Genomic DNA, 10,743 nt, shown 5'->3' on the forward strand with positions numbered 1-10,743 from the left:
TTTGGTTATTTATACATGTAATGATTTATTTTATTTTTTTTGAAAGAAAGGGACACGAGATGCAAATTAGCACCTGCTATAATCTCTATGTGCAGTGCATTTTTCCAGTCTTTGACTGGACTCATGTTTATTGTATTGTCCCTATCCAAATAAACGTATAAATAAATAAAAATCACTGCTGGAGAACTGCAGGTGTTAGTTGGGTCTTGGGGTCAGAAAGTCTCCGAAACTACAATCAGGTGGCACCTACATAACCACAACTTATTTGGGAGGTTTGGAATGAAAAGTCTTCACTAAGATAAAAAAAAAAAAAAACTCAATTGCCTACAGTTACATTACTGTAATCTTCATTGGGACTGAGTGCTATAGACCAGAAGATCCAGTTGTATGCAATCCCATTGTATTATTTATTGTGTGTTTCGCCTTTACACATAGCTCTGCTGTCACCCGAGTTCGAGTGCTACATCCCAAATGCAAGTGATCCAAGAATTGAAAAGGAATTTGCAAACGTGCCCCTCGAATCATCCATGCCAGTGCATAAACAGCATCAGCTCATTGAGATTGCAAATGAGGGCGGGTTGAAAAGTATGTTTCAGACATCCTCCCTTGCAGGCTTCTGCAAACAAAGACGGAATATTCCAGAGATAGCTACTAAGGCTCTAAAATGTTTACTTCATTTTCCAACTTCAGACATTCGCGAAGTGGGTTTTTCTGCGCTCACAGCCACTAAAACAAAGTTAGAGAGCAGATTGGAGATCTGCAACACGCTTCGAGTCTCACTGTCACCCATCCTGGTTGGTACCGTATTATTGCAGGGAAACAAGCCCAGTGCTTCCAATGATTATTATGGTGAGTTGTAATGTTTTGTTTTAGTTTGTTGTTGCATGCAGTGATATAGATATATAATTTGATGATTTCTTGTCAATTAAATTTTGTTCAGAATCCCCCACCCCCCTCCCCACCGGTCCATACGACAAAAAAGGTTGGAGACCCCTGCTATAGACCAAAACAGAGCCTTTTGGAAACAAACACCAGAAGTGGGTTTGGCACAGGCCGAAATATAACCATGCAATATCTGCTGTGAAGTATGTTGGCGAATATTCCAACAGGAGGACTATGATCCAAAGCACACCACATTCACTGACCACAGAATGAAGGTTTTGCCATGGCCACCCCAGTCCCCTGACCGAAACCCGGAAGAAAACCTGTAGGAACGACAAGCTGCAAAGGAGAGTCTATAAACATGGACCACAGAATCTGAAGGATCTGGAGAGATTGTCTAAGGAGAAGTGCTGTCAGATATCCTTGCTATAAGTTTTACCGGCTTATTAGTTAAATATTACAGGAGAAACCTCAGCTCTTATCTTGACAAAGGGATGTTGCATTAAATTGAGGCTGCCAATAACTGTGGCACACACACACACATATGAGAAAAAAAATACGATTACTTAAAGGTCAGAGTGTCTTTTTCAGAGTGTTTTGGTCATATTTATCATGGGTCCCACTATTTGTAAAGGGCGCACGTGTATTTCGCGTCACTGCTTCACACTCCAGTTCGGCTGGTGGCGGTAATGCACCAAAGACAGCCATCACATCTCAAGAAGAAAAACCAGGATCTCAGGCGGCAGATCTCAGGTCAGCTCCTAAGCTACAATTATCCCTGTGTGCACGTCATCAGTTCAAGAACGCGTGTGTGCGGTGCATTTAAAGCAAACGGTTTGTAAGTTCACGCGCTGCCTTAAAATATGCATGCGATTCAGTTCGATGAATGAATACATTAACACATTGCATGATTTTATTGCTTGATTGTATTTCGTGAAAGGTAAGTCCGGCCATTCTGTGTCTTATCCCAGCTATCGAAGGCTGCAATAAAATAAAATTGTATGCAGTAACCTTACGTTTTATTTGGTTTTGTAGGTGGGGATGGAAAAACATTTTTACATTGTTATCGTATGTGCATTGATGTCTTTGCACCTACTGTTAGTCCAAGGAGCCAGACAGGGTCAAGACATAAAATGTGGAGGTATTTCAACTTTTTTCAAACCTTTTATAATTTACTGTGCACATATATTTTTATACCTAGACTGGCATTGTGGGTCAGTTGTCGTGCATGACAAAGAAACATCAGGAATGTTACACACCTTCATAAATGCATCTTCAAACTGTTTTAATAAATCTTTGTGATGAAGGAGTACTTCTGAATTGCATCATGCACATGTTTTTTTCCCCTAGCATGCAGGGCATTAGTTGATGAAATGGAATGGGCCATATCGCAAATAGATCCCAAGAAAATGATCCAGACCGGATCATTTAGGATTAATCCTGATGGCAGTCAGTCAGTAAGAGAGGTGACACATTTGAGGTTCATAATGACATCATTTTGTGTTTGTTTGTTTTTGACACCAACTTACAGATCTTTATGCATTTGTTTTAATGTGCTCAGGTTCCCTTTTCCCGCTCTGAGAGTCATCTGCTGGAACTGATGGAAGAGGTTTGTGAGAGGATGAACGATTCTTTGACTCCAGAGTCAGCTCTAGTTTAAAGTTTGCTGTGAGAATATATATATATATATTTTTTTTTCATTTCTTCATGTATTTATTTTTAAGTCAAACCTTAACTTGCATTTGCATTTATGATGCAATTCGCTGCTGATTTGATGCAATAATTGTACACTATCAGACATCAGAATTTTCTGACCGGTTTTAGAAATAGTCTTTCTTTATGCGTGATTTTTCACAGTGTGAAACAATCGTTGAGCAGCACGAGGATGAACTTATTGAATTCTTTGCTCATGAGACGGACAACGTTAAAGACAAGCTCTGCAGTAAGAGGACGGGTAATGCTGTAAACATATTTGATTCAGTATTCTTTCATTTCAGACCCATCTATGAACTCCACATGATATGTGTCTCTATCTGAAGTTCTTTTATTTCATCGTAGTCACAAGCTACATGCATTTACCTGTTAAAAACATTATGACGACACCTTTTCAAGCATAGCTGACACATGTACAATATTGAAAAAATATTCAGAAGGACACGTGGAACTATCATCAATACCTTTTTCTTACTACACTTGCATATGTAATAGTTTATTTGAACTCCTTCCACAGATCTCTGTGACCATGCCCTGAAGATACCTCATGACGAGTTCTAACATGAGCCGAGCACGTCATGCCAGCTTTACCTTCGGAAAACAATGTTCAACTTCAGTAAACAGACTGATTCTCTTACTTGTTGAGGATGCTGAACATACAGAGATCTACTTAAGTGATGTTAGGCACAGCATTGCATATGTACTTGACCCTATGGGTTCACTGTTGACATATTAATGGCGTTACCATCAAAACTGTTCATTGTCATTAATTCAAGCTGACTTTCTACAGCTAAAAATGAGATCTCTATGAGTCTCTCCAATGGCATACTTTTATATTTATATGTCCTTGGATGCACTTAGTTTTTAGCTTAGAAGATAACTTGCAGTATATTTATTATAAGCACAGATAGAGCGCCTTTGGAGTACCTGGTTCTAGTGGTGATGTTGTGTCTTGATGTTTTTTTTCCAGGTCATGAATCTGACCAGATTACTAGTCCTCAAGTCTTAACCAATTAGGTTACCACCATTTTGTATGGAAGTGAACATCAGTTAACCCACTTTTATGTATTCACTTGTTTTCTTCCCACACATTATTGCATTGGTTATTGCTTCCAGATTTGTCAACATTCATTTGTGTTTCTGTATCCATTGAGGACCATGTAGTATTTGTAGTTGTTATATTATTTTAATATACTTTAATAATAAGAAAGCCCTTTCTTTTAGACACTGAGTGGTCACGGGTGAATCTGTACTAAGGACAATCTTTTTTTTTTAAAGCCCAATATACAAAATTGAGCCTTAACTGTCAATGGGTAAAAATCTGACGGGTGAGTCTGTACTAAGGACAATCTTTTTTTTTAAAGCCCAATATACAAAATTGAGCCTTAACTGTCAATGGGTAAAAATCTACATATTTCATATTTTCCTAAATTTTGGGAGTCCTAGGTTTTAAGCATTATGTATAGTGCAAACCTAGAACTTGAGCTCAGTTGTGCTAAACATTTAGGGATGAAACTTCAAGCATCAATATGTACAATGCAAAATGAGACTTACTAAAAAGAAACGTACAACTCTAATTGCCTTTCATTAAAAAAAAATTGAAAAAAAAGAGAAAAATGTCTGGGGACATCTTTTACAATGTCTTTTGTAGTCATTTATGGATAAGCATCAAAATACTCATTAAATCTTTTACATGTGAATATTTTGATAGATTGTTTGAACTGTTTTTTTTTTTTTCTGCATTGGAAGTATTTATTTTTGGCTCAGTTTTTTTGAAATGTGCAGAGTCTTTCACTTATGTTTGTACATTGTCCTCAGAGGGATGTGAAATACATTATTTTAGTTTACTAGCAGAGTCCATAAAACTTCATGAGACTTTGAATTGTATTTATTTTTGGCTCAGTTTTTTTAGGTGAATGTGCAGAGTCTTTCACTTATGTTTGTACATTGTCCTCAGAGGGATGTGAAATACATTATTTTAGTTTACTAGCAGAGTCCATAAAACTTCATGAGACTTTGAATTAAGACTTTTATTGTGGTTGTTTGTTTGTTTTTAAATATCTTTCATATTATAACTTGTCTTTCTCTTTTCTTGAAGTCCTTTAATTTACTTCTTATGTTCATGTTATGTTATTTGTCAGTTTTGTTTTTCTTAAGTTAGAGATTTGTTGAATTTGTGCTGGTCAGACAAAGTGAAATTGAGCATCAGGAAAGATGCAACCGAGATTATTCACTAAACTGCTCATTTATCATAACTATCTCCTGCCTTATGGACTGATAGAACAGTTGACATGACTAGTTTTGGAAAGCTGACAAAATTCAGCGTTAATTGCTTTTTTTTTTTAAATGCTTGTAGGCTTTTTTTTCTTTCTTTGGAGTTAGATATGGTAAATAAAACACTAAAAAAAATTAATATTTAATTTGTTTACCTGTATGTCATGTGACCATTATCCAACCTCAGAGAACAGTGAACATGCAAACTGGTAAAATATTTATTTTAAAATCTCAGGGGTACTTCAAGTAAATTCAGAGGTTCAGATGACACAAGTTTGGGAATGCCTGCATTACATGCAAATAAGAAATAGCATGAATTTGTGCATTTCAATGTTTGAAAGACAAAAGCCTAACAAAGACAATAAATGGTTAAATAACCTACTGAGTCATAATTCAAATAAAAATGAATGTGTTCATCAGTTGTTGGTGCAATGTTGAAATACAACTTAAACCTGAAATGATTTTTGTAAATCCACTGGTCAAATGCTGTGTATCCCCCGAACTAGTGACTGGTCTTTGTGTGAATGCCCACAAAACTGGAAGACTTTCTGAATGTGTAGGGTATTTTAGAAAGGGACATTCAAAAGATGAAAAAGAGGAATTAGGGAGAATCAATAAATTATGAATATTTTTTTGCTACTGTGTGAATCATATGTAATCAATAAAAATGGTAGTCTGATTATGAGTAGGCTATTTTCAAATGAAATGTACTAAATTTTTAGAATCTGATTGCATAATCCAGATTACATGCAGTCAAGTCACCCAGCTCTCTTATCCGTGTTTAGAAATCCATTAGGTTCAGTCATTGGTCAGCAAGAACTGATCATAATATTCAGAATATAGAATTCACTTCAACGAAAGGAAACCTGGGGAACATGGCAAGGTGTAGATGTGCTGGTCATCCAACAGTGAACAGTATCTTTATATTTTTTGTCTTGAAACTTTGACAAATTCAAGGCAACAAAATATCTCAGAACACTGCATGAGCCTCCTGTATGGGATGATATTAGACTCCGTATAATTTCTGTTTTACTGTAGACGGCGCTGTACACCAGCAGCTTCATATTACAGCGCAGTTGCTCTAGTCTAGTGAATCCGCTCACTAGTTACCGTTCGTTATTATCGGCCTAAAACATAGACTCTTTACTTCATTATCATATCCTAATGAATAAACTCCGACCTGACTGATCTGTGGAGATGGGAGTATTAAAGATAAGCGAGCAGGTAAGCGTCAATAACTGTTTTTCTCGTTAGTTTTCTCAGCAGCATGGAAGGCAGGTTTAGTATGACTGGCTCTCTCTAGTATGTTTCAGTTAGATGTTTAACATACTTCCCTTATACACAGCCAGAGGAAAACCGTCACTGTAAAACTAGTTATACCCAGATCCCGGCTCTGGTTATACCCGTCTCGTAATAGTAATCTATTGCGCTGTCTGAGAAAAACCACATGTCGCTCATTAGCTGACTTTAGTGGATTGAAATCATTTGCGATATAGGTATGTGTGTATCCCTGCATTGGGGAGAAATGCACATTTTTCAACATTGCAGATATTTTGAGTATATTTATTTAAGACTTGTTGTATGTTTACTTGACATTGACACAAATTAAAAAATTAACTAAAATGTACTAGTTTTGCCTCTAAAATGGCAAAAGCTTGTTTTTTATAGTTTACAAAACATTTGTTTTTGATTCAGTACTTGTGAAAGGAATAAACAAACAAAAAGAAATGAAACTGACCAAAGGCTTAAAGGATATTTCACCCAAATAAAAATTTTGCCATCATTTGGCAAACCAGAAATCAGTTCTTCTGCCGAACACAAAATAAGATATTTTGAAGAATATGGCTAACAAAACCCCATTGGCTTCAGTAGTATGGAATACAAGATACAAGTTTTGGGGGACCATAAAAAGTTCCAATTTTGACTTCCATTATATTTCATATACTCAAATCCAGGGCAATGTTTAGGCAATGATTTTGAACCAGAATTCCCACCCCTAATACTTTCTTCGCTAAAGTGTTGCTACACTGATCCTGAATCTGTCTTGTCTTCCTCTCTTTTAGTCACTCCTTGTCCAGGCAGTATTTAGCCAGAATGCTGAAATGGTGGAATTTTTGTTGGAGCAAAATGAAGAAGTCAATGAATCGGTACGCGGGTTTTGTCTTGAATAAATAGTCTTATTTGAAGAAATGTTAAAATTCCTTTAATCCTTTAATTTCTTTGTAAGAAACCATAAATCCCATAAAGGGGAAGTTGTGGCCTAATGGTTAGAGAGTCGGACTTGTAACCCAAAGGTTGTGGGTTTGAGTCTCGTACCGGCAGGGATTGTAGGTAGGGGGAGTGAATGTACAGCGCTCTCTCCCACCTTCAATACCACGACTGAGGTGCCCTTGAGCAAGGCACCGAACCCCCAATTGCTCCCCGGGTGCCGCAGCATAAATGGCTGCGCACTGCTCCGGGTGTGTTCACTTCACTTCACAAACCTGATTACTAAAATTACAAAAGTGAATACAAACATTTTTCTTGTAAATTATAACCTGAGGTACAGTCATTTGTTGTTGCAGGACCACGAGTGCCGCACTGCATTGCATGCTGCATCTTATGTTGGTGGTGTTTATATCATGGACCTCCTCATCAGTTCAGGTGAGATCAGGATTTTCTGAGGTTTATGGACGAGCAGTTACAGACACGAACAGCAAACCACTCTGGTTGTTTTACATGACTGGCCAGCATGAGTGTTAGTGGAGTGTGTGTCCTTGCACCTGTATAAAAAGATACTCATCCAATTGTGCTTTATTTCAGAAGTTACACTACCAGTCACATGCTTTTCACAAATACAATAAAAAGGATTTATTGTGAATTATTAGTACAACTTAAAATAATGAAATAATTTGATAATCGAAAGTAATCAGAATTATTATTTTTTTTAAATGTAGTTTTATTTTTATGTATTGCTGTAAAGCTGAATTTTCAGCCGCCATTACTCACATGATCCTTCAGAAATCATTCTAACATGCTGATTTGTTGTTCACTTATTATCGGTTGTTATTTGTGCTCAATTATTTATAATGGTTTTATTATAAATGTATAATAAAGGAATAAAAAATTAATAATAATAAACTGTTTTTGCAGCTTTTTATAGCATTTATTTTCTGATTAATTGAATGTCCTCGCAGAATAAAGGTATTATTTTTATTGTTATTTATTTATTTTTTCAAATTGTAATTACCACAAATGTCTGAATGGCAGTTTGTCACGGTTTACCCAAAAATATGAAGCAGCACAACTTGTTTCAACATTTATAATAATAAATTCTCAAATAATTCTTGAGCAGCAAATCAGCATATTAGCAAGATTTCCGAAGGATCATATGACACTGAAGACTGGAGTAATGATGCTGAAAATTCAGCTTTGCCATTGCATCAATAGAAAGTGTCTCTTTTAAATTGTAATAGTATTTCACAATACTCGTTTTACTGCATTTGATCAAATAAATAGTAATTATTTCAAGTGTATAAGTGATTGAAGTTCATTTTAAACTAAACATTCATTGTAGAATATTTTGGGTCACGCTTTATTTTAAATGTCCAGTTCTCACCATTAACTTAACTATTAACAATGATATTTGCATCAATAAACTCCTAATTTACTGCTTATTAATAGTTCATAAGGTAGTTGTTAAGTTTAGGTATTGGGTAGGATTAGGAATGTAGAATATGGTCATGTAGAATATGGGCTTTAGAAGTACTAATAAACAGCCAATATGTTAATAATAAGCAACTAGTTAATAGCCAGAATTGGTCCTTATACTAAAGTGTTAGAATATTTAGTCTTTAACACTGTATTTTGTCTTTGATTGCCTGTGATGTTGTGGTCTCAGGTGCTGATGTTAATGCTAAAGACCAGGAGTGGCTGACTCCTCTGCATCGAGCAGCTGCCTCACAGAATGAAGTAAGAGAGGATTTTAAAAAATCATTTAGCTGTTTATTGTGTCTTTGTCTCTCATTTTGTATTACTTTAAATGCAGGGGTCTGTTGTGCTGCTGCTGAGAAAGGGAGCCGAGGTGAACGCGCAGGACGGGTTCTGTCAGACGGCGCTGCATGTAGCTGCAGCCAACAGAGCAATGAAGTGTGTCGATACTCTGATTCCTTACGTGAGCAGTCTGAATGCATCAGATCGCTTCGGGAGAACCGCTTTACATCACGCAGTCCACAGTGGACATGCAGAGGTTTGGCAAGAGCTGACACTGAATGTAGTGGACATTTCATAGAGGATTTATCCGAAACACTTTATTCCTGTTGAGGTGTGCATGTTAAGAAAGAAGAAAAAAAGAAATTGTCTTGAAGACTAATTAATAATGTTCTTAGACAGTGACCCTGCTCCTAAATAAAGGGGCCAACGTGAGTGCCAGAGACATAAAGGACAGGCAGCCTATCCATTTGGCTGCTCATCTAGGTATCTGGTCCTCTGACTCCTGCCTCAAATAATAAGTTTATTATATTAGACCCTGGAGCACAAAACCAATCATAAGTAGCAGGGGTATATTTGTAGCAATAGCCAACAATACATTGTATGGGTCAAAATGATAGATTTTTCTTTTATGCCAAAAATCATGAGGATATTAATTAAAGATCATGTTCCGTGAAGATATTTTGTAAATTTCCTACCGTAAATATATCAAAACCTAATGTTTGATTAGTATATGCATTGCTAAGGACTTCATCTGGACAACTTTAAAGGTGATTTTCTCAATATTTAGATTTTTCTGCACCCTCAGATTCCAGATTTTCAAATAGTTGTATCTCAGCCGAATATTGTCCTATCCTAACAAACCATACATCAATGGAAAGCTTATTTATGTATAATGTATAAATCTCAAAAAAAAGAAAAAAAAAAAAGAAAAAGACACTTATGACAGGTTTTGTGGTCCAGAGTCACATATAGACGTCTAATCAGAATATATTTCATTTCACTAGTGTGTTATCTGGTTGTGTCTGTTGTTCAGGGCATCTGGAGGTCGTCAGACTCTTAGTAGCGTGCAGTGCTGATGTGTCCTGCAGGGACAAGCAGGGGTTTACTCCTCTACATGCGGCTGCTCTTGGTGGACACACTGAAGTGGTCAAGTACCTGCTGAAACATGGAGCAGAGGTGAGAGATCATATATTAGTGCTAGATCTCTGTTTCCTGCTTGTTTATGTGTCATGTTTTCATTGGGTCATTGTCTTGTCACATGGGCGGCAATCCACAAATGGCTGAACACTAGGGTTGTGGCGGTGAGGAAATTTTCCCACCGGTTAATCGATGTGTGACAACACCGGTAATACCGGTATCACCGCGGGGGCGGGGCGATCCCTCTTTTCCTCGCTTTCCTTCGCTTTTAAATAGCTTGTAAAAGCGGCATGCGCATTTTACTTTCACTTTCAAATAGGGGCAGTTCGGCGTCAATTGCTTGAATGCAACAACAAAATACAACGTCAAACTCACTTTAGTCTATATATAAAACATAGAACTTTTATTAACAAAACAAATAAAAATACACCATGCTATAGGGCAAGCTATGCCTAATATAAAATAACAAATAACTTACATAAAGTTTAATAGGTATACAAAACTGGAAATAAGTAAACATGTATAATATATAACCAAATAAATAAGAAACGTAGAACGTTTATTAGCAAAACGAATGTCAAATAAAATAAATAAATGACACAGTTTAAATAAAGTAAAAATCAGCAAACAACGTGGAACCAATTAAATAAGAAACGAATGTTTAAAAAAAAACTTCCAAAATCACCTTAGATAAACGGCAAAAGTCAACAGGCTTTTCAAAATCCAAAATATTGCCAAACAGGCGCTTTTGCATCTCGTTTCGAA

At 36.4% G+C, this 10,743-nt stretch overlaps 2 protein-coding genes across 2 annotated transcripts in view; both read left to right on the forward strand.

Annotated features, from left to right (window-relative positions):
* The first annotated feature begins 1,536 nt into the window (after nt 1-1,536).
* LOC107683653 (protein canopy homolog 2-like) lies at nt 1,537-3,908 on the forward strand. The gene is given in 7 exon segments (XM_016479730.1): nt 1,537-1,822; nt 1,918-2,023; nt 2,233-2,348; nt 2,444-2,511; nt 2,514-2,550; nt 2,740-2,836; nt 3,113-3,908. Coding segments are annotated over 6 exon segments (462 nt in total). The 5' UTR covers nt 1,537-1,822; nt 1,918-1,923; the 3' UTR covers nt 3,157-3,908.
* A 2,048-nt stretch (nt 3,909-5,956) lies between these two features.
* The window catches only part of ankrd52b (ankyrin repeat domain 52b), a 30,475-nt gene continuing 25,688 nt past the window's right edge, over nt 5,957-10,743 (forward strand). The window contains exons 1-7 of the mRNA XM_016479715.1: nt 5,957-6,093; nt 6,933-7,016; nt 7,434-7,512; nt 8,750-8,820; nt 8,897-9,097; nt 9,237-9,324; nt 9,875-10,017. Of these exons, the coding sequence (XP_016335201.1) occupies nt 6,067-6,093; nt 6,933-7,016; nt 7,434-7,512; nt 8,750-8,820; nt 8,897-9,097; nt 9,237-9,324; nt 9,875-10,017 (693 nt within the window). The 5' untranslated portion in view covers nt 5,957-6,066. The remainder of the gene's footprint in view (nt 6,094-6,932; nt 7,017-7,433; nt 7,513-8,749; nt 8,821-8,896; nt 9,098-9,236; nt 9,325-9,874; nt 10,018-10,743) is intronic.

Source organism: Sinocyclocheilus anshuiensis, unplaced genomic scaffold (assembly GCF_001515605.1).
Source record: "Sinocyclocheilus anshuiensis isolate Anshui unplaced genomic scaffold, SAMN03320099.WGS_v1.1 scaffold1809, whole genome shotgun sequence".
Classification (NCBI taxonomy): Eukaryota; Metazoa; Chordata; class Actinopteri; order Cypriniformes; family Cyprinidae; genus Sinocyclocheilus; species Sinocyclocheilus anshuiensis.